This window comes from Vicugna pacos, chromosome 26 (assembly GCF_048564905.1).
Source record: "Vicugna pacos chromosome 26, VicPac4, whole genome shotgun sequence".
Taxonomy (NCBI): Eukaryota; Metazoa; Chordata; class Mammalia; order Artiodactyla; family Camelidae; genus Vicugna; species Vicugna pacos.
This window is the reverse complement of record NC_133012.1, coordinates 4,808,995-4,833,207: the sequence shown is the minus strand read 5'-3', so window position 1 is coordinate 4,833,207 and position 24,213 is coordinate 4,808,995. Positions and strand designations below refer to the sequence as shown.

The window sequence follows — 24,213 nt, the reverse complement described above, 5'->3', positions numbered from 1 at the left end:
CTTACTAACTTACCATAAAGACTTACTCCAAAGTCTCTGCGAAGAAAACTTAGTCAAGCCAATGAATATGCAAACAATCTGGCTTTGTGGGAGGGCGAACTCGGTTTCAAATACTCTCCTCCACTGTTTCTGTAAACTCTGAAACATTTCCAGAGTCTTGTGTTTCAGTGAGGAAAACAGCCAGCTTTCAGACCCAGGTCCCTAAATAAGCCACAAAACTCCCTTGCCAGAGCACAGGTCCTGTGTTTGCATGTGTTTGGGTGGGTGGATACAGAGGGCTCTTTCTTTAGACATAAAGAAGATGAGGAAATTAGCTTGACAGGAAAAGTGGGGTCACGAGAGATGACAGCAGGAGACCGGACTGGAGTAGGACTGAGAGAACCTGAACGTTGGCTCAGAGTTTGCAACTCACACACCTGATAAATGAATATATTCCTTGCAGAACATTATGTGCAGGGTGAATGAGAGCGGGCATTCCTGGACTGCACACCAAAATTCACTGGGGAGAGTAAAATAAACACTGATGCCAGGATCCCAGCCAGAAGCTAATTCAGAATCTCCAGCCTAGCAAGCTCAGGACTTCAAAACAACAGAACACAGAAGGGACAGTGCAGGTCAAGTGAGGGAGGGGAGGCTACAGTCTAAGGCTGGCTGGGGAAATAAAGATGTCCTAACTATGAGAAACAGTAAGGAGAGCTTGAAGCAGTTTAAATACAGACAGAAAGGAAGGGGGACATTTTAAAGGTGGGATGAAGCAGAAGAAAAGGAACGGTGCAAATAGTCATGGGGAAGCCGCGAACTTTATTCTGTACGGTGATTAAGCAAGCATTTGGGAAAAATACATACATACTCTTCTGTAGAAATTCAAAGCACCTAAGAGAAGTGGTGGACTCCAGCTGCTTCGAAAGCAGAATAGAAACATAATTAACACAGGAGGCTACAGTTTCCTGATACAAAGTGGTGGTAGGAAGAAATCAGGGATTTCCTTGAGAAAATTATTGCCATCTCTGCTGCTGTCTGGGGCATATGCCTGATCGTGGCGAATGGGGATTTGAGGTAATGAGGGTAATGCAGTGGAGAGAGACACAAAGAGATCAGATTTCATAATCTTTAGCACAGATCAATAAAGAAAGATGTGTTTGGTGGGATACGGATTTCCTTCTGTGCCAAAATTCAGGAGCCAGGAGAAGGGAGAGGAGCCAAAGGGGGAACCGGGTGGACAGGGGTAAGGAAGGGGACGTAGACAGCCCAGACAGACCTCTAGAAACTGGAATTCTAAACAACGAAACAACTTGAGAGTTCCTCACTCAGGATATCTGAGCTGCAGACAAGCGTAAGCAACGTGGAGTTGAGCTGCCAGATCTGAGAAAGGAGGCAAAAATCGAGCATTGGAAAAATATCTGCTACTTCCAGTCAAAAGGAGGCTCAGGGAGTCAATTCATTCCCTAGGACCGTTGTAACAAATTACTGACATTTTGGTGGCTTAGGACGCAGAAATGTGTTCTCTCTGAGTTCCGGAGGTCAGAAGTCTGAAGTCAGGCATCGCCAGGCCCACTCTTCCTCCAAAAGCTCGAAGGCAGAACCCATCCTTGTCTCTTCCCTCTTCTCGGGGCCCCAGGTGCTCCTTGGTGTGGCAGCATCACTCTGCTCTCTCTGCACCTGCATCTCCTTCCCTCCTGCCTACAGCTTCTCTTGTCAGGATGCTGCCATCGGACCCACCTCGATCCAGGATGAGCTCATCTTGTGATCATTAACTCAATGACATCCTCAAAGACCCTTTTCCAAATAAGGCCACATTCAGTTTCCAAGTGGACTTATGTTTGCCGGTCGGGGCTGGGGGATGGGGGTTGGCACACTGTTCAACCCACCACAGGGAGTGAGGTGAAGAAACAGAGGGAGGCGGGAACCTGGACAAAAGGGGAACTAAAGCCTTGTCTTGTCCCGAATATCTCGAAGCTGAGCATACAGGCGTGGGAGGGTGAAAGACAGTGAAACATGAAGGTGCGAAACACAGTGTGGTCAAGGAGGCACGAGGACCCCGTTAAGTACTGATGGGTTTTATCAGCATAAGGTTAATTCTGGTCACCAGTCTGACCTTAATGTTCTGAAGAAAATTCACATGCTACGCTGTCAAAGTGTAGCTTTAAGATCAGAGGACTAACTACTACATATAAAACAGATAAACAGGACCCTACTGTAGAGCATAGGGAATCATATTCAATACCTTGTAATGGCCTAAAATGACAAAGAATATGAAAAGGAATATATATGTATATAAATATGCATAAATAAATCACTACACTGGACACCAGAAATTAACACAACATTGTAAATCGACTATGCTTCACTGAGAACAAAAAATCAGAGGAAAGCTAGACTATGAGCAGTCACCATAAGGGCAAAGGGTAGACAGTTAAGTTAAGCCACAGGAGCTGAATTTCCAGACTTGTTTTTCCAAATGCGAGCACTGTAATCACATGACCACAGTCACATAGAATAGATCTCTTCTCTCTGCATCAGTTTAAAAGGATCAGCTAGATTCATGTTTCTGAAGTGGTTGCCTGCGGAGTGGGAGAGGAAAGAGAAGCAAAGATATATTCCAGAGAGCACATAAATACGATTTTTAATTTTGTGTTTTTCTTCTCTGACTAGATATTAAAAGGAAACATTTCATGTCACAGAGATAACTTGCAATTGGAAAATATTTCCGTAAAGTAAAATTTTAGTTTCTTCTTTTTTTTTTTCCAACTGAGGTCTCTGGATCTTTGGGAAATTATTCTTGGGGATCCATGAAAATTATTCCTTTAAGGAAATTCTATCCATTACTCTAGTTGAGAAACAGTAGGTAGTTAATGCGACACATTCTGTTTAACGGCATAGACAGATGCTGTAATAGCTATGCTGAGTTGATTCTGAAGTCCAGCTAAATTTCTTCTTGGGTTTAAAACTAGGAAGTCGTATTTGGTCTCTTTTGACCTATTTTGGTTGTGTGAGGACAACAGTTCCTGGGCAGGCTGTGAGGATCAGAGTGAGCAACCAGTACAAGTCAGATCTTCCCACATAAAAGCCCTCATAATTCTGACACTCTGTGGTTTGAGTCTAGAACTAAACGCTAGGTGAGGCACAATTCTGCGTTCTTCTGACAACAGGATTAAGTTGTTACCATGCAGCCTAGATTTCCTAAATTGTGACCAACTTGAAATGGAATATTATATCACATTTCATACTGTAATTACATCAATAGTTATCAAAGTATGTGTGAATATGATTTTGAAACATACAATTATTATAAACATCTCCCAACTCCTTTTAATAACATCTTATGAGCCCCATTACTGATACAAAATCTTTCAATTATCTATAATCTCGGGTTAATGAGTACCATAAACGGACTATCCTCTGCTTGAAATCTTACTTCTAATGACTATGTTATTATTGATCTTTAGAAATTGGGAGACTACTGAAGTATGACTCCTCATTAGTCACAGTATTTTTATGAGAAAATATTCTAAATACGGTGATTCTCTTACTAACCAAATAAAAGCATATTAAACAAAAATTGGAAAATGGAAAAGAGTAGGACACTCATTATTCACAGCTCCACCACAAAATCAAAATACCGTTGGTGTAGGGGGGGCAATTTATCTAAGGGTGTGTATGTCGGGGCAGGTACTTGTGTGTGTGCCTGACAAGTTGTAAAGCTGTAATTCTGTTGCATATCAGTCTGCATTGTGCATTTTTAACTCAATGCTATAAAATAATAAACCTTTGCCTGAAACTAACCAGTTTAATAATACAATTTTCATGGTTTCATTAAACCCCATTTGCATGATATAGCACTGCGACATTTAAATGGCACACTAGACATTTTGGTTAATTTCAGTTTTTCCCTCTTTATACATTAAACTGATGCCTAATACTTCTGTGTCTAATCTACCCTTGCTGTCTGAATTCAAAGCAAACCATCTGCGCAAACATTTCATATCTTGTTCCTAAAAATAACTTGTAATCATCAGCTAATTTTGAGGGCAATTGTTTGGACCACTTCCCCATCCTTCATTCTAACCTCCAACCACTTGCTCTCTCTCTCTAGCATCAAGTTAATGTCCCTTGCCTGATTTACTATGCCCTCAATTTTGTACTGGAATTTCATTTACTGCTTCAATCTAGTGAATTTTTTTTTCAGGTACTTAGGTAGAGGCCTAAGGATACAGATGTGAGTAAAAAGATTAATGGAAACTCTGTACTCCAGACTAAAGAAAATTTTGATTGAAAGTATGAGACCAGAACCAAAGATCTGGGGAGGGGAGGCCCCGTAGGTGAGTGAATTGATTTGGTGTCAATGAAAAGTTTTTACTATTTGTCCAGTATTTATTATAGAAACACCTGAGCTCTCATTCTGGGTGCAGAGAAGGGACAGAGACCGTGAACCTCTCTCCTGTGGCTGCTGTCCACGGCTACTGGGCTTCGGTCCCAAATATGTTTACCTATCCCTTAGGAAAAAGCAAAAAAAAAAAAAAAAAAAAAACCAGAGAGAGAAAAAGTAAAGAGAAAACCTGATCATTGTCAAGTTCCACCTTGGAAGGCATCTGAGCAACCATTTACTGTTACTCTGGTGTGTCCTCAAACAGCTCATCAAAATGTTCTCTCCAAATCTTTTCTATACTTTTTCTGAGTTTTTCTCATTTTGTGTATAATAACAACTTCCCAATAACAAAACATAATAAGGCTCCAAATTGATTGATCTTTGAATATATTATCGAATTCAATTTGACAATATTTTATTTAAGAATTATCTTTTTTCAGTGCTAGAGCGCATGCTTAGCATGCACAAGGTCCTGCGTTCAACCTCAGTACCTCCATGAAAAAAAAAAAAAAGAGTTACCTTTTCGTATACACACATACAGTCTATTTCAAGGGTTAGTCCTGAGGTTACGTTATCTTCATGAGACCCCCTTAGATGCTTTCTCATCTTTGTCTATCCTATGGAACTTGATCGTTAAGACCAAAGAAATTTTAGGTGGTAAGTTTTTAATCACATTTTTCATTTCCTCTATGCTTATTGGTCCATTTAGTTTTCACACGTCTAGATAAAAAATAACATTGATCTTTTACAATTTTCCAAGTGGGGTTTCAATTCAGATTTTCATGAGCAAGACGGATAGATACCATTCTCTCATATTTCATTAAGAGTTGAGTTTTTCTTATTTCCTGTGGTAGCCCCTTTATAATATCTAATAATATAACAGGAGAAATCATTCATTGGTAGGTGCTCAGTTTGAACCAAGCCTTGTGCGAACCTTAACTGCACATTTGCATGGGAGCCTCGCAATAATCTTCACTCTCCCCCATTGATTCACTGGACGATGAGTGGTTCAGCACTGTCTCTGAGTTGTATCTCCTAGCTGTCCACCTTCCTCTTTTCTGCCTGGTCCAGTCCACCATCATTTCCCCCCAGACCATTGCCGCCTCACTTGTCTTATTTTCCCTGCTTGTTCAACTATAATATACGCCCTCTGCGTGGCAGTCAGAGTGACCCTTTAAAACAAAAATCAGATCTCGTGACTCGGCCCTTTACAGTTCTCCAATGCTCTTTAGATCAAAATCAAATGTTTTCGTGTGGCCTGCGAGGCCCCTCACGCTGCTGACCTCTCCCTTCAAAGTCACCTAGTATCTCTTTCTCCTCTTGACTTTGCTGGTCACACCAGCCTCTTGCCACTGAAATGTGTCTTTTATTGCATTTAAAACCATCTGCTTCCAATTCTATTCTGTCCAACAGTTCACATTCTAATTTTTATGATACTGAGATCGTCCCCAACTTTCCTTTGTTGACATTTGGCTGGTTTAATTCTACTTAGACCTTTTTTCTTAACCTCTCTGTGCTAGTTTCTTAACCAGTGTTGATAACATATTATTTCTATAAAATACATTATTTTTTTTTAAAAAATCTATCCTTTTTTTAGACTGTGAATGTGTTGAGAAAAATGATCCAAAATTAAGCAAAACAGGGCTGCGTGTTCATTCAGTGGAGCCCTTTCTAACAGTCTCACCTTGGGATTTAATCATCGAAGGCATGTTCCTTTGTTTGACATGGTGCTCACTATTAACTGGGGCCCAATCTCTGAAGTTACAAATTAACTTGCAGGTTTTTGTAGAAAAGAGCTGCAAATGATTTCTGTTGAGCAGAAATGATTTCTGTTGAGCAGAATATACAGCCCTAAATTGTACTGCCCTATAGGATATTAACCGATCACCATGCCTATAACCTGGCAATTTGATTTTAACATTCTTTTTTTTTCTTCCAATCTTATTGAGACAGACAGCACTGTGTAAGTTTAAGGTGTACAGCATAATGATTTGATTTACGTATATTGTGAAGTGATTATCACAATAAGTTTAGTGAATGTTCATCATCTCATATAGATACAAAATTAAGGGAATAGAAAAAATATTTACTCTAACAACTTTCATATATAACACAGATCTGTGTTACTTAAAGTTATCAGGTTATACATTACATCCCTGGCACTTAGTTATTTTATAACTGTAAGTTTGTACCTTATTTTAAAAATTAATCAATTTTTTTTATCAAGTTATAGTCAGTTTACAATGTTGTGTCAGTTTCCAGTGTAGAGCACAATTTTTCAGTTATACGTGAACATACATATATTCATTGTCATGTTCTTTTTCACTGTGAGCTACCACAAGATCTGGTATATATTTCCCTGTGCTACACAGTATAATTTTGTTTATTTATTCTACATATGCCTGTCAGTATCTACAAATTTCAAACTCCCAGTCTGTCCCTTCCCAACCCCTTCAGGACTCTGTGAATATTCAGTTTATCAAGTGCTTTTGAACTAATTTTACCATCCTGCGGAGCTCTTCATTAATAAACTAAATGCATTTTGGCCAAACATTCCACATACATATCAGTCATTTTTTAACTTTTTGAAAATTATACTTTGACAGATGTAAAAGTCCAGGAAAAAAATAAACCTAAAACAAGAAAGTGATTTTTATTAAGAAAGGAAGGCCAAAGATTTGACTGTTTCTGTCCATCACACCTCTGGGTCTTCCAATCATTGGAATGAGAGGAAGAAAAGCATGTGAAGCGTCTCTCGACTTCTCGTCCCCTTGCCCCAGCCCCTCATCTCCCCGGCCCACCGTCTGTCACCATGTTTACTTTCAGGACGTACTGGAAAGTACACTGAACTTGGAGTCAGAAGAGGTTTGACCTGGCCACTGACCAGATGTGTGACCTTGGGAAAGTTATACAATTTCTGTCGGCTTGAACTTCCTCTATCTCAAAATGGAAATAATGAGATAATATGGTCTATCCCATAGATGGATTAAAGATTTAAGAACCAACAATTAAACTAGAGATAATCTAAAACAAATGATATTAGGAACTTTCTTTTTTTTTTTAACATTTTTTATTGATTTATAATCATTTTACAATGTTGTGTCAAATTCCAGTGTTCAGCACAATTTTTCAGTCATTCATGGACATATACACACTTATTGTCACATTTTTTCCTCTGTGATTTATCATAACATTTTGTGTGTATTTTCTAAGCATTATTTAAAACCCAGTGGCATAATGAAAATGCTGGTGCATCTGACTACCTTGGTCCGAATGCCTATTTCACAATGCACCCAAAATGCAATGACCGAGGCACAAGAAAAGATATTCAGACTCATTAATAATCATAGAAATGTAAATTTAAACAACAGAATGACAGCATACACAGATTCTGGAAAACCATGTAACAAACTTCCAGGGGTCGTCATTCTAGATGGGAGGGTGAGAATTAGTACACTTTTACTTTCCATCTTATAAATTTGGTGCTTTTTGACTGTCTTTCCATTAAACATGGATTGTACTATTTTTAATCACCATTTCTGAGAAAGTTGTATTTTTGGATGGTTATTTTAATAAGTTTACTAGATACTGAAATATTATAGAATTGCAGAGCAAATAATACAATATGTATTATAACTTAAAAACAACAAAACAAAAAAGTTTGGTAATGCGCAGTGTTGTGAGAATCATAGATAAACTGGCACTCCTGGTATATAGTACATACTATAACAGCAATTATAAATTCATGTACTTTTTCTGTTAAAAAATAAAAGAAGTAGTTCTCAAGCTTTCCATGTGCAGAATCTTTTTGTTTTTAATTGAAGTATAGTCAGTTTACAATGTGTCAACTATTTCTGGTGTACAGCCTAATCTTTCAGTCATACATATACATACGCATATTCATTTTCATATTCTTTTTCATTATAAGTTACTACAATATATTGGATATAGTTCCCTGTGTTCTACAGTATAAACCTGTTCGTGTGCAGAATCTTTAATCCAGTAAATCCACTTTTATAAATTTTTTCCTAATAATGAGAAACCGCCTAAAAATACGTGTGTAAGGATGACTGTTTCAGACTTGTTAACGAGAGTGAAAAATTATAAGCAATTAGTAATAGTCATTACTAGAATATTGGAAGTGTATACAGGTTTTAAAACAGATGTGACAGGTAAGTATTAACTAACACCAAAAGGGTGCTAGTTAGTGAAAAATCTCATCAGCTGATCCTGTGCCCCATATTGTAAATTTTTTTTAAATCCAGGAATCAAAAAGTAATTAACATAATTCAACATTTTCTTCCATCTCTAGAGGAAAAGCCCATTGGGAGGATGAGCACATTTTTAACGGACTGCAAAATAGCTTTAAAATCTTTTCTCCCCTTACTTTCAAGTTTCTGACGTTCAAGGCTTTCAAACTTTTGGGTACATGAGCTTCACCTCTGGGGCTTGCTAAAACACATACCGCTGGGTCCCAGGCCAGAGTTTCCGATGCAATGCATCTGGATTCGGGGCCCAAGAATATGCATGTCTTAACAAACTTCCAAGGGATGCTGGATGGGGACCATACCTGGCACCCCAAACGATATGGGAGTCCAAAGAAGGGAGAGGATGAAGAAGAAGAGGAGGGGAAAGAAGATGCTAGGAATCTAAAGGGAAAGAACAAGAAACATGAAAGAACAGAGTGTATCCTAGGTTGAGGCAAAATGTAGTATTAAGGGTGTCCATGCAAGCCAGGAAGCAGAAATCCAGGAAGCTTTAATTTAATTCCTAGAACATGATCCCTTCTCTCGGCATCAAAGAAGAAGGACAGAGGTGGTGATGTAGTTACAACTTTTCATAAAACCCATTTTATCTTTTTTACGTTTATTTTTATTTTAAAAGAAGTCCTGAGGGTTGAACCCAGGACCTCCAACATGTGAAGCACGTGCTCTACCACTGAGCAGTACCCTGCCCCCTACAAAACCCACTTTAAAAGGACCGTCTGAATACTCACTCTGCATCTCCTGGAAACATCATTGTCCACTGTCTTTGCAACTGCATTCAAGTTTTGCTCGTGAAACATATGCATCGTGCAGATGAGAAGAAAAATTTGCCAGCTCAGACTCAGTTTAGCATAAATCTCTCTGCCTTTATTTTTGCCGCCACTATCAACTCTGCTGCGACGCTGTGAGTCCCCAAACCTGGGTCAGTTTCATTTATCAGCCTTTTTCGACTCTGCACCACCGCTGAGCATGGCTAGGGAAAATCACACCCCCATGCTTATAAATGTCTTTCTATTTGGGAGAAGAGGGGGAGCACAGGAGACTGCCTCCTCCCAGAAGCTGGGGTACAGGGTGAGGCCCATATGAAGAGGAGAGCTTGATGTGATTCCTTCTGAGAGGAAATTGCTGGGGCCCAGGGCAAGCTATCCTCAAACAGGCCTCAAGGCATATTGATTATTTTGAATTAAAGTTACTTAGAGTCAATGCAAGGGGGACTTCGTTCTTCCTCTCTCTCTCTCCCTAAGCAGGAAGTAAATCTCTCTTGTGAGAGGGCCTTCCCTGCACCTGAAGGTAGAAAGACACCCTTTATCACCAGAGGTAGGGAATTCGGGCCGAGAAACCTGCATAAGCAAACCTGTTACCTCCTTCATTGACCACCCCGAGCCCTAACTCTGTTTAGATTCTTCATTAATTAAGTCCCCAAAGGCTAAGTTTCTTTGTCCTGTCAATTCCTCACAATTTTGTTCTTTGTCAAAAAGTATAAAAGTTGCCTGCTTTGGCCACTTCTTAAGTCTTATTTCTACGAGACTTGTGAGTGCACGAACTAAAATTTATTTTTCTCCTGTTAATCTGCTTTGGGTCAATTTTACATTTAGCCCAGCCACAAGAACTCAAGATGCGTGGAGGGGAAAATTCCTCCCCCCCCCGGATAGTATCTATACTAAAAATTGAAAATGATCACATTTGGTGTCAATTGGATTCATTGGGAAAGCCGGTAAAGGGTGCCCAACTGGTCCTGAATTGAGTCAAGGTCCAAGACAGAAAAGGAGGGGTTACATAAAGTCTCCAGTTTTCAGAGATAGCATGTTGGGTGTTAGGTTCACCCAGATTCATTTTAGATTCTGAGTGACAGAGGACTTCCAACAAGTGACTTCTGGGTATAAGATCTATGCCTCATATAGAGCTGTATCTCTACAAACTTACAGTTTTCAAACTTCCCTAGGTTTGTAATATCATTACAATATACACAGGATATTACATATTGAATTTCCTGTTCCTTTCCCTTCTCTAATTATTTCAGCACTCATCCCGCTCCTCAAGCCACGTGACCTGAATCGCTACTCCCACTGGCTGAGAAATGAAGTCCCGTAAACTCCAAGCTTTCTCATTTCATTGCTTCAAACCAGATGTTCCATTTGGGCTCTTCCTCACCCTCCTCCTCCTCCTCCTCCTCCTGACCCTTTACTTTTAATTTCTCTCTCTCACCTTTTATCTTGTCTCTGCCTCTGATGGCAGCAGACCATAAGCCACGCCAGTTTCTTATTCTTAAATGGAAATCACCCTCAAACACAGATTTCCCCTTTGTTACTGCCTTATGGCTTTCCTGAAAAAAAAAAAAAAGGAATTTACATTTTCAATCTGTTTTCTTACCTCCTCAACATACTAAAACTAGAACCCTGTTTCCGTGACCCTGATCTAAACTTCTGTGCCTTATATATAGAATGACTGGGATATGCATATATATACACACACATGACTCTTCGGTTTGTTCTTTTTTTTTCAAAGGGATAGTCTTACTTTAATGAAGCTTTTGGCCTTCTAATGAGTCCCTACTTCTGGGAAATCCTCTAATGTCTTGACTCCTGTGGGTTTATTCTTTATTCTCTTCCGGCTCTTTGAGCCATCTCTGGTCTGATTTGCTGGATTCGCTTCCTCTGTCCGCCCTGTGAGTATCCCTGAGTGTGCCAATCCAAGCCTTCTTCTCTTTTCACTTTGCAACTTCTCCCTAATGACCTCTACCCTCTTGTGGGGTTTTAACCGCAATGTGGAAATTGCAATGTGGAAAGTTATGCCTCCCAATTGCATATTTCTAATATCAATTCCCTTCTGAACTTCCCACTACGTATTCCAACTGCCCCGTCTACAGCCGTATCTTGACATCCCACAGACATTTTCAATTGGAAAGAATCTAAAAATCAATTCATGACTTGGACACCTTCTGCTTGACGTCTGTCACGTGTCTATTTCCATGTGTGTTCTCACAAATCCATTCAGTCACCTGATTCATAAATGGAAACCATCCTCACCTCCTCTCCTCCCAGAGACACGACATTCAGTTGTGCAGAGGGTACTCTGAAAAAGGAGGCCCAGCCCATGGGGCTAGACCAGGACTTGGCAAACTATTTCTGTAGAGGGTCAAACAGTAAATACTTCAAGCTTTGCAGAACATGTGGTTTCTGTTCCAACAATTCACCCCTGCCACTGTCATGTGGAAGCAGCTACAGATGACATGGAAACACATGAACTTGTCTGTGTCCTCATAAAAGTTTATTTATAACAACAGGCAGAGTTTGCCATAGTTTGTCATTTCTTGGGATAGAGTCAATGCTGAAACCCAGTCTCTGTTCTACTTGGCCAAACTGTGGGCCCAGAGAGGGCAAAAAAAAAAGGATGCTATTGGGCTAGGAATCGTCTTGCCTTTTGCCCCAACTCCACCCCTAAATTGAATCATTTCAGTTTTATTTTCCAGTTTTTTTTTTGGAATATTTTCCTTCTTTCCAAATTCACTGTCATTGTGTAAGTTCAGTTTTTGAACAGTATTTCAAAAGCTTCCTAGTCTGACTTTGTATCTCAAAATCCTCCCAGAAAAATGATCTTCCTAAAATTCAGATAGAACCATGTCACCAACATCCATAAAAATAAAGTCTTTATGTATTCCACACAAAGCCCACTTGGTCTGATTTTCTGCCCTCGTATTTCACCCTCCTTTCTCTTAAGCTTTATCTTCTAGTAACACTGAATCACCCATAGTCCCAAAAAGCAGTTATCTCTATTGAACCACAATCCCGTTTCACTTCCTTCCCATCTTCAAACTGCTGCCTAAAAAAAGTCACTTTCAGACAGTAATCTTGGCCCTAACTGTCATATTCCTATGAATATTTCCCTTTAATTCTCTAGAACAGCTGACAGAATTAGCCACTTCCTCCTCTGCAAGTCTTAAGCTTGCATGCACATTAGTCACTGAGCACACGATACTGCACTGAGATGTACCTGGTTACACTGTATTTATCCCTCATGAGACTATGTGTTCCTTAAGCACAAGGGCTGTGTTTTTGTCACCTGTGTATCTCTGCCGTACCTAGTACAGTGCCCCACAGAGACTGAATTCTCAATATTTGCTGACCTGAATTCTGCTTTCAGACTGAAATCTGAAAGCAGCCACTACCCCAGGCTTCTTCCCAGGGAGTTCTCAAACCCTGAGATGTCTATTTTCTGAATGCAGAGAGAGCTTCCGGATCATTATCGGCCATGGATGGATATTGCCAACCAACTTCCTCACTTGATTGAGAGTGGCCAGCTTCGAGCTCAAGTGGATAAGGTACCACTTTCTGTGTTCTCTTCTTGACCCCCTCCTTAGGGTCAGGCCAGGTTTCATCCTCCCACGGCTTTCCTCTCTCAACTGTGTGGCACTGGGTCAACTGACCTATCACAGGAAGTTACTCATCTTGCGTGAGGGACAGCATGACATTCATTTCTGATATGACAAGTATGTTTCCCTAAACTTTTCAGAGGCTGCACAGAACAACTCCTGGAACATAAGCACTTAAGAATTTGTTTCAAAAAGGAAGACAATCTGGTTGGGAACTGCCAGCGAGGTGCTGGGTATGATTCAGCCGGGGCTGGCCAGGCAGGGACATGGAAATGATGTCCTCCACCCAAATCCCACGATCAGTGCTCTGCTCCCCTCCCTCCGCGTGAGGCCACCCGGAGTGACCACTGGGGTCTCAAAGAAGAGCTGGGTCAGAGACTTCCTGAGTTATCAAGCTAGGGTTCGCTGGTTCTTCAGAAATAATTACTAAGTCTACAAACGCCATTTAATCAGAGAAGATCTGTGATGCTTTCCAAGAGTCTGTAAGGAACGGTGACCAGTCCTGGTCCCGGGGACAACCACCGTGGGAATTATAAGAAGGTGCGATGGGAAGAATGCAGACCTTGACTCAGGGAGACCTTGACTCTCAGTTTCACCACTTAGTCGCTATAAACCTTGACCAAGTTACTTAACAACTACTTAACAAGTAACAAGTCACTTTTTCTGCTCCCTTATTTATAAACTGGGAGGAATTCTGGGCCCCTAGAATTTCCATGAAAACTAAATGACTTTTGGAATAGTCCTTTCATAGTCCCTGCCACACAACTGTGTTCAATAAATAATTGTATTTCCCTCTGTTCTCTTCATCTGTCTTAAATCGCACTGATTTGGAGTGCCATGTGATTTCAGAGATATTTGAGGGTTTTTTTTAGGATTCTTGAAAAATTGAACAATTCCAATTTTTAGGATTTAAAAAAAACTGAACAATTATAAGTTTTTTAGGATTTTTTAAAATTGAACAATTACAAGGGTTTTTTGTTTTTTAGGTTTTTTTTTTTTAATACAAGAGATTTTCCACCCTCCAAAATTTCCCTTCACTGTCTTAGATATATTTCATACCTACTATTACAAATTTATTTAAAAAGGCTGATTGAATGCCTGCTAAGTGCAGACACAAGGTTTATGATCCTGCAAGAGAAGCAAGGGTCTGTTTTCAGTGTCTGTGAGGATGGCAAACTAAATCAAAGAATTTTTTTTCCCGCTGCTTAAAGTCTCACTAATGTGACCAAAGAAATACAAAAAGAAGAAACAAAAATGGGGGGGGGGGGGGAATATCTGTGAGTGAGGGAGAAGAAGAGACAGCACCAATGATGGGATAAAAACCTTAAGGATCTCTGTGTCTTACTAAGCAAATTATATCAGATCCAGAAATGGGTCCGTAGTACCCACGCCAAGCATTCAATCTCAGCAAAAGGAAGACCCCCAGATGCTCCATCTCCCATCTCACAGTGCCTCTGGGCCAACCACCTTGCTCGCAGAAAGCCCTGGTGCACCTGTCTATTAGATCTTGGGGAAAAATAAAAACTTGGTCACTGGCTTAGAGTCACCCATCTACCAGGAAGATTTCCCTTCTCCGCCCTGTGCCGCAAAACACTGCAGGCAACTGACTAGCTCACAGGAAGCTATACAAGAGGAAACACGGAAATAGTCTGGAAACGTGATCAGCCAACGTTATTGGCTTCTAATTGTCGTAACCCTAGCCCCCATTCCTTCACATGAGCAGAGAATCCCAAGTTACTAAATGATATGAAGAGAATAAGCAAGTCAAAAAGGAGGAGGAAGAGACAGAACATTTAGCTTCCGGTAAAAACCAAAAAGATGAGATCAGTTATTTTTAAATTCTAATTAATGTCTCCAGTGTATCCACTTCATAAAAATGTAAAGTTGCTATGTAAAAGGAACTATTGGAAAGCAAAGAAATAAACAACATAAACCCAAATAAACAGGGGGTGTACTAGTCACCGAGAAACAGAACCAACACGACATACGGAGATAGAAGGAAAGAGATTTATTGGGAGCGGTTGGTTCACGTGATTACAGAGGCTCACGAGTCCTGTGCTCTGCCACCTGCAAGCTGGAGGCCCAGGAGAGCTGAGAACCAGGGGAGCCAGTGGTATGATTTCCAGTCTGGGTCTGAAGAGCCAAGAACTAGAAGAGTTAACGTCTGGGCCCAGAGGGAGAGGACCGCCCCAGCTCAGAGAGGAGATTCACCCTTTCTCCACTTTTTCTGCTCTATTTATGCCCTAAACAGAGTGGATGATGCCACCAGAATTCTTTACTCTTCCAGAACCTCTTCCAAAAACACTCATGTATGTGCCCAGAAATAGTATTTACTGGCTATCTGGACATCCCTTAGCCTAGTCAAGTTGACACACAAAATTGACCAACACAGAAGGAAATTAGGTTAGGAGGGTGGAATGGGATGTTCATAAATGGAATTAGTGCCCTGATAAAAGTGACCCCAGGGCGCTCTGGCCCTCTTTTGCTATCACGTGATGACACAACAAGAAGACCACAGGAGGGTTCTCACTGGAACACAACCATGCTGGCACCCCGATCTTGGCTTCTGGCTCCCTAAATTGGAAGAATGAAGTTTCCATTGTTTATAAGCCATCCAGCCTATAGCACGTCGTTCCAGCAGTCTGCACCAAGACACTGAGTTGTAGTCATACAATGGAATGCTATTCAGTGACCAAACTGAATGAGCTATCAATTTATTCAACAGCATGGATGAACCTTAAATACATTTGCTAAATGAAATGTGTCAGAAACAAAAGGGGAGGGTATAGCTCAGTGATAGAGCACATGCTTAGCGTGCACAGGGTCCTGGGTTCAATCCCCAGCACCTCCATCAAAAACAAACAAACAAACAAAAGAAATTAAAAAGGCGGGGGAATGGGGTCATGTCAAATGGGACAATGGGACATGCTAACCTAAATTAACTCCCAGCGCCCAAGCTGGAACAGTTTGAGCAAGCAAATAAAGTAGCATCAGGCGATAACACAAAGTATAAGATAAAGATACACCTGTGTATAATGACAGATAAAGTATGGATATTTAACATTTTGGGAAAAAAGTATTTAGAACCCAGATTTTATTATTCATCTGTGAGCACAAAAGAAAATAAATTATCAGTCAAATCAAGAAGTAAGAAACTATACCATGTAAGCCCTTTGTCTCAGTTGCTCAGGAATGATTCCACCACAGTGACTACAAATCCAAATAAAGGACTCAGGAAAGAGCAATGAGTATTTAAGAAACATTGCCAAAGAGTGAAATTAATGAAAGGTATGGTCAGTTCTAAGTAATCATTGCGAATGTGGCTGTGCGATAAGAGATGATTTCTAAAATAATGTGTCTGAATCAACATGCTCTCCTGGCCAAAGTGTGTTACATGATGGAGCTGAAATTCTGTATCTCTTTTTAACATAGCATAGTGTGCCAAAGTTGTAATGGCAGATTGTGTTTCGTTTGCTATGCTGTGTTACAAAGCAAAAGAACAAAAAATAATAATGATTATTTAACATCAAGGTAAGAAGATTTGCCTTATCGGTTATCATGACATCTTCTAAAACTATAGAACTTGAGACCCGTCTTCTGAGACACTAAGGCAGCAACGCACAAAGAGAACCGAACATCTTAACAGAGAGTCTACACAGAGACCCACATAAGTGTAAAATCTTAATAAATAATAGTGATGAAATGATAGATCAGTGGGGAACATAACGGTACTAGGGTGACTTTATTTGCACGTACCACACGCCAATAGCAAAAATCACACGTTGAATCTGCTCCTTTTATCACAAACAGAAATAACTTCATCCCAAATAGTTAAGACCTTACATGAAAAAGACAAAACCGTAAACCTTTGTGAAGACCATTTAAAAGAATAGTCACTTGGACTATGGAAGAATTTTGTAATGATATAAGATTAGGATATTTTTACGGTAACTTGATTTCATTAAAATAGGATCTCTGTTTGTCAAAACAGACCATAACAGAAAACGAAAAGCCGAGCGACAAACTGAGGGAAGTTACTGTCAAACACGTAGCTCAGGAAAATATCTGTATCCTGAATATATAAAGTCCTGGAAATCAGTAAGGAAGCCAAGCAACAGAGCAAGAAAGCGTATTAACAGACACGAGCAGGCATTTGACAGAGTAGGAAGCAAAGATGATCGCATGGCATACGAAAGATGCCAACCTTCATATAACCAGGAAAGCGAAAATGAAAACTATAATGGGGTAACATTTTACAACCACAAAACTGGAAAATGTTTAAAACTCTGACGGTACTGGTTATTGGCAAGAGTATGAGGCAGCTGGATGGCTCGTGTGCTGTGAGTAGGTACCACCTCCTTGAACATCTGTTTGTCATTATCAGGAAAACACTGAGATACGCATCTCTCTTATCTAAGGATTCCACACTTGTGTATATAAATACCTTCTTGGGTGTCTGCGTGCCCTGCGGGGTTTAAAAATGCCCCTTATCGAAGCAAAAACATGTGAAATCGCTGGAGAAATGAATGAACCATATGCAGTAACGTGGGTGAATCTCAAAATTATCCAAACTCAGTAACATACTGTTTAGTCATCACATACATAGAAATTCTGAATATTATAGCAAGAAAATAACCAACAGAGAATTCAGCAAATGGGAGTCTCTGGTAGGCTAAGGAGAGAACTTCGTAAAGTTCTGCTTCTTAAGCTGCAATGATGGGTAAATAAGCGTTTACCTGCATTTATCCTTCAAGCTGTAAATAAATGTCTATGTATGTAATATATACGCATGTGGTATCTTTCACAGAATACTTTCATTAACTAAAAAGGATGAAATGCACTTCCAAAACATTTGGTGGAGAAATAGAGGGCCAATCTATTAGTCAGCATCACGTTTTAGAGTCAAAAAATGCTCACACTGTTTTTGAGAAACTCAGTCAGTATTTTTTCACTCCAAGAAGGAAAACCTCAGACTTATCTCTCCCAACACATCCGAGGGCCAGAAACTGTCAAAATGTTAGCTGGGTATCACCAAGGAAGATGAGTCATCGATCGGGAGAGGACATTTCCACTAGGGTAAAAACTCCTCAATGAGTTTCTCTGTTTTTAGTCCCCATTTCATTTACACAAATTTGCGGGCTGTGAATACCCCTGTTGTAAGCGATAATACGGGCTCACGTCCCCAAGGTCATTTACAACGCAGAACACAGTGGCTTAGAAGTAAAATGTGGTCAATGTTGTTTTTTTATTTATTTGTGAAAAGAGTTGATGATGATTTACCAATAAAATATCTCTGCAGTGGGTCTGATTGCAATATAATGTTGAAATAACATTCAAAATAAATTATTAAAAGATAAATGATAAACTAGGGAAATAATCTAGAACATCTGCATCAGACAAAGTTCAGGATTGTGAATGTAAAATGAGTTCTACCAAATCGATAAGGTGATCGACCGGCAAAGACAGGTAAGGGACGTGAATGGTTAAATTACAGACAGAGGGGTCTGGATGGATAATAATAAACATGCAAAAACGCTCAATGTCAGGAATAAACAAAAAAATGCAAAGGAAAACAGCAGAGTATCTGGGTTTGGCTATCGGTTCGGCAACAAATTAAACAAACCATTACCCTGATGGAGTTAACTTACGGAAGAGCAAAGCTGACAGCAAGAGAGAAAATTGGTGCGAGCTTTCTAATTTGGCCCCGTCCATTAAAATCTTAAATACGTGTATGCTTTCATCTAGCAAATTTTATCTCATTTGTATGGGTTTTTATGAATTTATCTCACAGAAATACTCACTCAAAAGGGCAAAGATGATTAAGCAAGGGTGATCATGGCAGCAATTCTCATAGTGAAATAAACAAAAAAAGAAAAAAGATGACAAAAATATTATCCCCTAAATAGTTATTAATAAATAACTGGATCTGGGTACTTAAGTAATTGGATCTGGATACTTAAGTGGTTGTATAGTTTTCCATTTACTTAAGTACTACTTCCATTCAATATACAACTATTAAGTGACAATGTATACATCTATCTCTCCTCTCTATGTACATGTATATATAATATATACATACTTTCGCAATATAGTTCACAGAAAAAAGGAAGGTGTATAGAGTATAAAATTATATACATGATGGATATAAATGCATCATTTATATAATGATATAAATGCCTATAAGTATGTATATAATATATGTAAAGTAATTATTTGATGCATATATATATTTAATATAAACACTGAATGTGTATATTTTAAATATTATTGCATAATTGTTTAATTTTTACAGATATTTAGACAGATAGAAGTAGAAATACTGAACTTTCAACAGCAATTAGCTCTAAGGAGTGATATCAAGACTAGTAGAAACCACTTTCTCATATATATGTGTATATTTAGTATTTTTACAGTAGCATTCTACTATTTTTGTATACATTAAAAAATATATATATATTTAAGTGTCATTTTTCTCCAGAAGCTCACACCCCAGTGGGACAGACAGACAATTAAAAAAAGGTTAATGTCAGCCATTTTAAAAATAATACAACGCTGGTGCCAGCAAAGTGATGTGTGTCTAAGGAAGTAGTCATTCAGCTGAGCCGATGCTGGCCTGGCTGAAGGGTCCTTGAGACCAAATTGGGAAAATTGACTCATGCCCTTGTATTCTAATTGCAGTATTTCTCAATCCAGCTTCCCCCCTTTCCATAAAGGGAGGTTGTAACCAACAGTAAGAAAATCAGGAAACAAGCCAGCTCCCTCCTGCCAAGGACAAAAAACTGTTCTATGAAATCCAGCGAAACCGGGTCTGCAAAGTATCTCCTTTCCATTTAACAAGAAAACATAAACATGAAATCAGATTGTTTAAACTGAGAGAAACAGTAAGTGTATGACTCACTCTCTTCCTAACCACTTCATCTTGGTTTTTTTTTTTTTCGTAAAAAAAAAATTCTATTATGAATGCTTTCTTAATCCATTAAAATATTTCTTATATATATTTATTTACATATAAATTGTCTTATATAAAAAACAAGCAAGCAGACATACATATGTATGTGTTTGTTTGCTTGGAGGGACTCCGAAATGTTCAGGAAGTTTCCAGAAAACCTCTCACCGAGAGGAACACTCTTAACTCGGGCCTTAGTTCTTTACCTGAAAGTTTCATTGCATGTAGCCAACAGCCACTTGTGGCTACCGTGCACTTGAAATGTGGCGGCGACAAACTGACACAAGCTCCTCACTGGATGTGGAAGACTTACCATAAAAAGAGTGCAAAATAGCCCCGTATTTTCTTAATATTGATTATGTGTTGATAACATGTTGCCTATATCGACTTAGCACGTTATTAAAATAATTTCTGTTTTGTTGTTGCTGCTATTTTTAAAACGTGGCTAGTAGGAACTGAAACGACACACGCGGCTCTCATGTATTTCTACGGGGCTGCGGCCAGCACAACTGCGGTCACCCCTGGCTCAGTCCCTCCCGGCTCTGTGGCCCCGGGCCTGTGTCTTACCTTCCCTGACTCTCAGTTTGGTCCTGTGGGTTTGGGTGAAGGTGGAGGGCCGTCCTGCTTGGGAAGCTTTTAGCAGCACGCCTCGGCCACTTTAGTCAGAGCTAAATAAATACGAAGTTAACTTAAGTACTGAAATAAATAACTGCAGTCATGACTCTCAGGCTGATTCCTGTTAAAAGGCAGCATCTCAGCAGCAGTCCTAACAACCGGCACGCACACACGCATGCACGCACACACGCCTAGGGCACAGAACTTTCGCGATTCTCCCTCGGGGCCAATTTTTAAGACGAAACGCGCGCAGTCGGGCTCCCCCTAGCGGCCGGCGGACGAAGGGGTCGGTGGCTGCGGCGGCTGCAGGGTGAGCTGCCCTGCGCGCTGGGCAGGAGGACACCCGGGTCCCAGGCCCTCTCGGTCCTCCCATCGCTCTCCGAGCCTGGATCTTAAAGGGATACACACGACGTCCAGGGGTACCCCTTCCAGCGCTTCGGACCCAAGAGAGGGGCAGCTGGGAAGATGCCCGGATGTGTCCAGAGCTGGCGGAGGGATGGGGGATGGAGGAGAGCCGAGGGGGGTGTGCAGGGAAGCTGGAGCTCAAATTTTGTTGATGTTAAACCGAGACAGGCAGAGCCGGCCCAGGCTAAGCTGAGAAACGTAATATTTGCTTGGGCAGGGCTGTCCGTAATAACTAACTTGTGTACAGAGTGTTGCTTTCCATGGTACCACCCCCTTTACACCTGCCTATGATGCATTTTGACAAGGAGGGAGCGGGCATGGAGAGGCCAGCAGACCTCTCCAGGGTCCCGGGGAGTGTTCAAACCGAGCAACCATCTGGCCGCGCTCAGCCACCTCCCCACAGGGATTTGGACGAATTCCTAACTCCACTCCTCCTCTGTTTACCAGCGAATTAACCAGAAGGAGTAAGGCCCAGGGTAGCAGGGCTGTGATTAGGGTTAAAAGATAACGCCACTTCAGTGCAGGTGCTTTGGGACGCAGGCTTGTAAAAGTTGCTATGGGGGACTCCGTCTAACAAGTGATCTCAGTCTCGGGACTTAGTTATTCTAGAACATTCTAACCAAGCTGTCTCTTCAGCGACGGTGACCAGAGTCCGGCACCGCCGTGGGGACAAATTGGGGGCTGGGGTGGGAGTGGCTGGGTACTTTGCGAACAGTATGACCTGGAATACCTCCTATACTGTAGTGTCCTAAGATGAGGGGAGAAATGGATGTGCGTGGAACCTGTAGTCCCTTCACTGAAATATAACCCTTTCCTTACACTCGAACCCTTCAAGCCACAGACCCAGGCGCCCTTGGCACCCATGCAACTGCTCATCTCTGGAAATTCTCTTAAACAGATGCCTCTCCTGAGCTGCCAGTTCCTCACGGATTACCGGGAACAGCGCCTCGCCCACCTGATCCTGAGCTTCATTACCATGGGGTATGTCTGGCAGGAAGGAGAGACCCAGCCCAAAGAGGTAGGGACAAAGGGACCCCTGCCCTTTTTCCCTTTTTCTTCTTTATGAAGGGACTGGGGATTGAACCCAGAACCCCGTGTGCGCTAAGCCTGCGCTCTACCACTGAGCTGTCCCCTCCCCCTAGGGGACTCCTGTCTTGTCATCTGACAGGTCTGCTGCACCTTGAGTTTGCCCTCTACACTCTTTTCCCGGAAAGTGGGTCATTTCTTGTTCTTTCCTTTGGGTATGAGTTGATGGAAGGGCAAAATCCTCATTTAAATAAAAGACTCTTTTCCTCTGGCCAGGAGGTTAATTTTCTTTAGAACTGGTAGCCCTTTCATTCGTTTTAGAATCTTTTTTTTTTTTTCTGGCACCCACCCTCTTCCAAGAATTTTGAAGAGTTGCATTTGAAGGCAAGTTCTGAGACGTCATAAAAAACTTAATGACTTATATTTTAGAGCATTTTCTGCTCTTAGACACATCAATAATCACAATGTTCACAATCCTGGAAGGTAAGTACACCAGCACCACGCCCATTTTACAGATAGTTGAGGACTGTGGAAGTTAAATTCCTTGTCCAAGATCAGAGAGCAAGTTGGTGGAAAATCCAGGGCCACAATCCAGACCTTCTGATTTCACTAATGTAGACTTCTTCCCATAGAGGCACACACTGCCATTTACAAGACTACTCTCATTCATTTAAAATGTTGCTTGCTGTCTCCCAATAGTGGTCTGTCTTAATAATTCATTTAAATCTCTTCTGAGTCTTTGCCTGATTTTTTACGGTTTCAGTCTGAACCTTGGAACATGAAATCTTTGAGTTCCACTAACTGCAGTTTGAATCACGATTAGTTTCATTTTTTTTTTGTAAGTGGACGTTTTCCAGAAATCAGGGTGTTATGCTTCTTATTGTACCACGCTTAAGGGAACAGCCTGTGCTGACTTTGTTTGCCTGGTTAATCTTATCTTTTAAGTAAGTCCAGGAGACTGTGAGAAAAAGGAAGGAAAGTGAGAAAGGAGAGAAAAGGGAGGCAGCGTGCTGCTTCAGATTTTTGAAGTGTCAGGATATCTAACCTCTTGTTTTTGAAGGATAGTCAGTTACAATGTGTCAGTTTCAGGATGGCTAACTTTACAGAGTCATGAGTCTGGTGTTGAAAAGTCTGAGATCTAGGTACACACCATAGGACATCCCAGTGGGTTTCCCACTCCCTTCCCTCCAAACCATAATCCTAAATCAGGGAAATGGTAGAGTCGATGACAGGGGTGTGTCCATGTCTTTCCGGGCTACCAGTGAGCCCCCTGCTTCCCGACCTCAAGTCATCTCTTTGTTTCTCTGCCTTTAACTTTTCAACAAAGTAGACGCTTCACTTCTTCACTGCCCTCCTCATCCCCTGCCTCCCAAGGGAAGCTGGCCTTCGGTTGGAATCTGAAAACTCTTTAAAGCTCTTCTTGTCTTCTGCCTAAAAAATAGTTCTGTCCCAAGCCTCTCAAAAAATCTCGGGAAAAACAAAAGCAGAAGTTGGGCTTCTTTGAACGGCTGTTTCCAGCTCAGGAGGGGATGGAAATGGAAGTGGGAGACAGGGCTTGTCAGAATGTCCTTTCGGATCTGGGCTAATTTAGCTTCGTTCGTGGCTGGAGCCCCCCACTGCCACCCTCAGGGATCTGAGTACTTTTCCTGGGTTTAGGGGTGGATAATGCTCTTCAGAGCACCCCTCAGAGACCTTGGGGACTGAATGGGGACTGTCTTGAGGTTATTTGCTTGAAGTTGTTACTGGGTTTGATGAAGTGTTCTATCTTTCCCATACCTCTTGCTGATTCACACACATACACGTATGTATACACACATACGTGTATATGCTCTTAACACTAAGACTATACACACAGACACACATATATAACCAGAGTGAGGTGTGTGTGTGTATGGATCACTCCTATGATTCCAGTTTTATCCCAGGTCATTTCTCTACCACAAGGTTGCTGGAATAAGAGACAGGCTGCTTCCACTGATGCATTCTTTCTAGAACATGCTGATTGTCCAGGTTTATATCTGAAAGGTTCTGCCAAGAAACCTTGCTCTTCCCTTTGTGGAAGTCTCCAGGAGCGTGGGGCTCCCTCCCATCCTGACTCACTCAGACTTGGTGCTGGCCAACTGGACGGCTAGGGATCCAGGAAGGTAAGACGGGGAGAGAGGGTGCTTGGGACTTGACCACATGAACAGCAAGGAAGGCGCAGTCTTGGGACTTCCACTCT

General features: G+C 41.0%; 1 protein-coding gene and 1 long non-coding RNA gene across 2 annotated transcripts in view; one reads left to right on the top strand and one right to left on the bottom strand.

The window, feature by feature from the left end:
- Positions 1 to 24,213, bottom strand: part of LOC140689433 (uncharacterized) — a 76,258-nt gene that overhangs the window by 26,132 nt on the left and 25,913 nt on the right. The gene's annotated exons all lie outside the window — the stretch shown is intronic.
- The window catches only part of IDO2 (indoleamine 2,3-dioxygenase 2), a 51,855-nt gene that overhangs the window by 2,666 nt on the left and 24,976 nt on the right, over positions 1 to 24,213 (top strand). Inside the window, 3 exon segments of the mRNA XM_072950238.1 lie at positions 12,854 to 12,949; positions 21,865 to 21,984; positions 24,018 to 24,154. Of these exon segments, the coding sequence (XP_072806339.1) occupies positions 12,854 to 12,949; positions 21,865 to 21,984; positions 24,018 to 24,154 (353 nt within the window).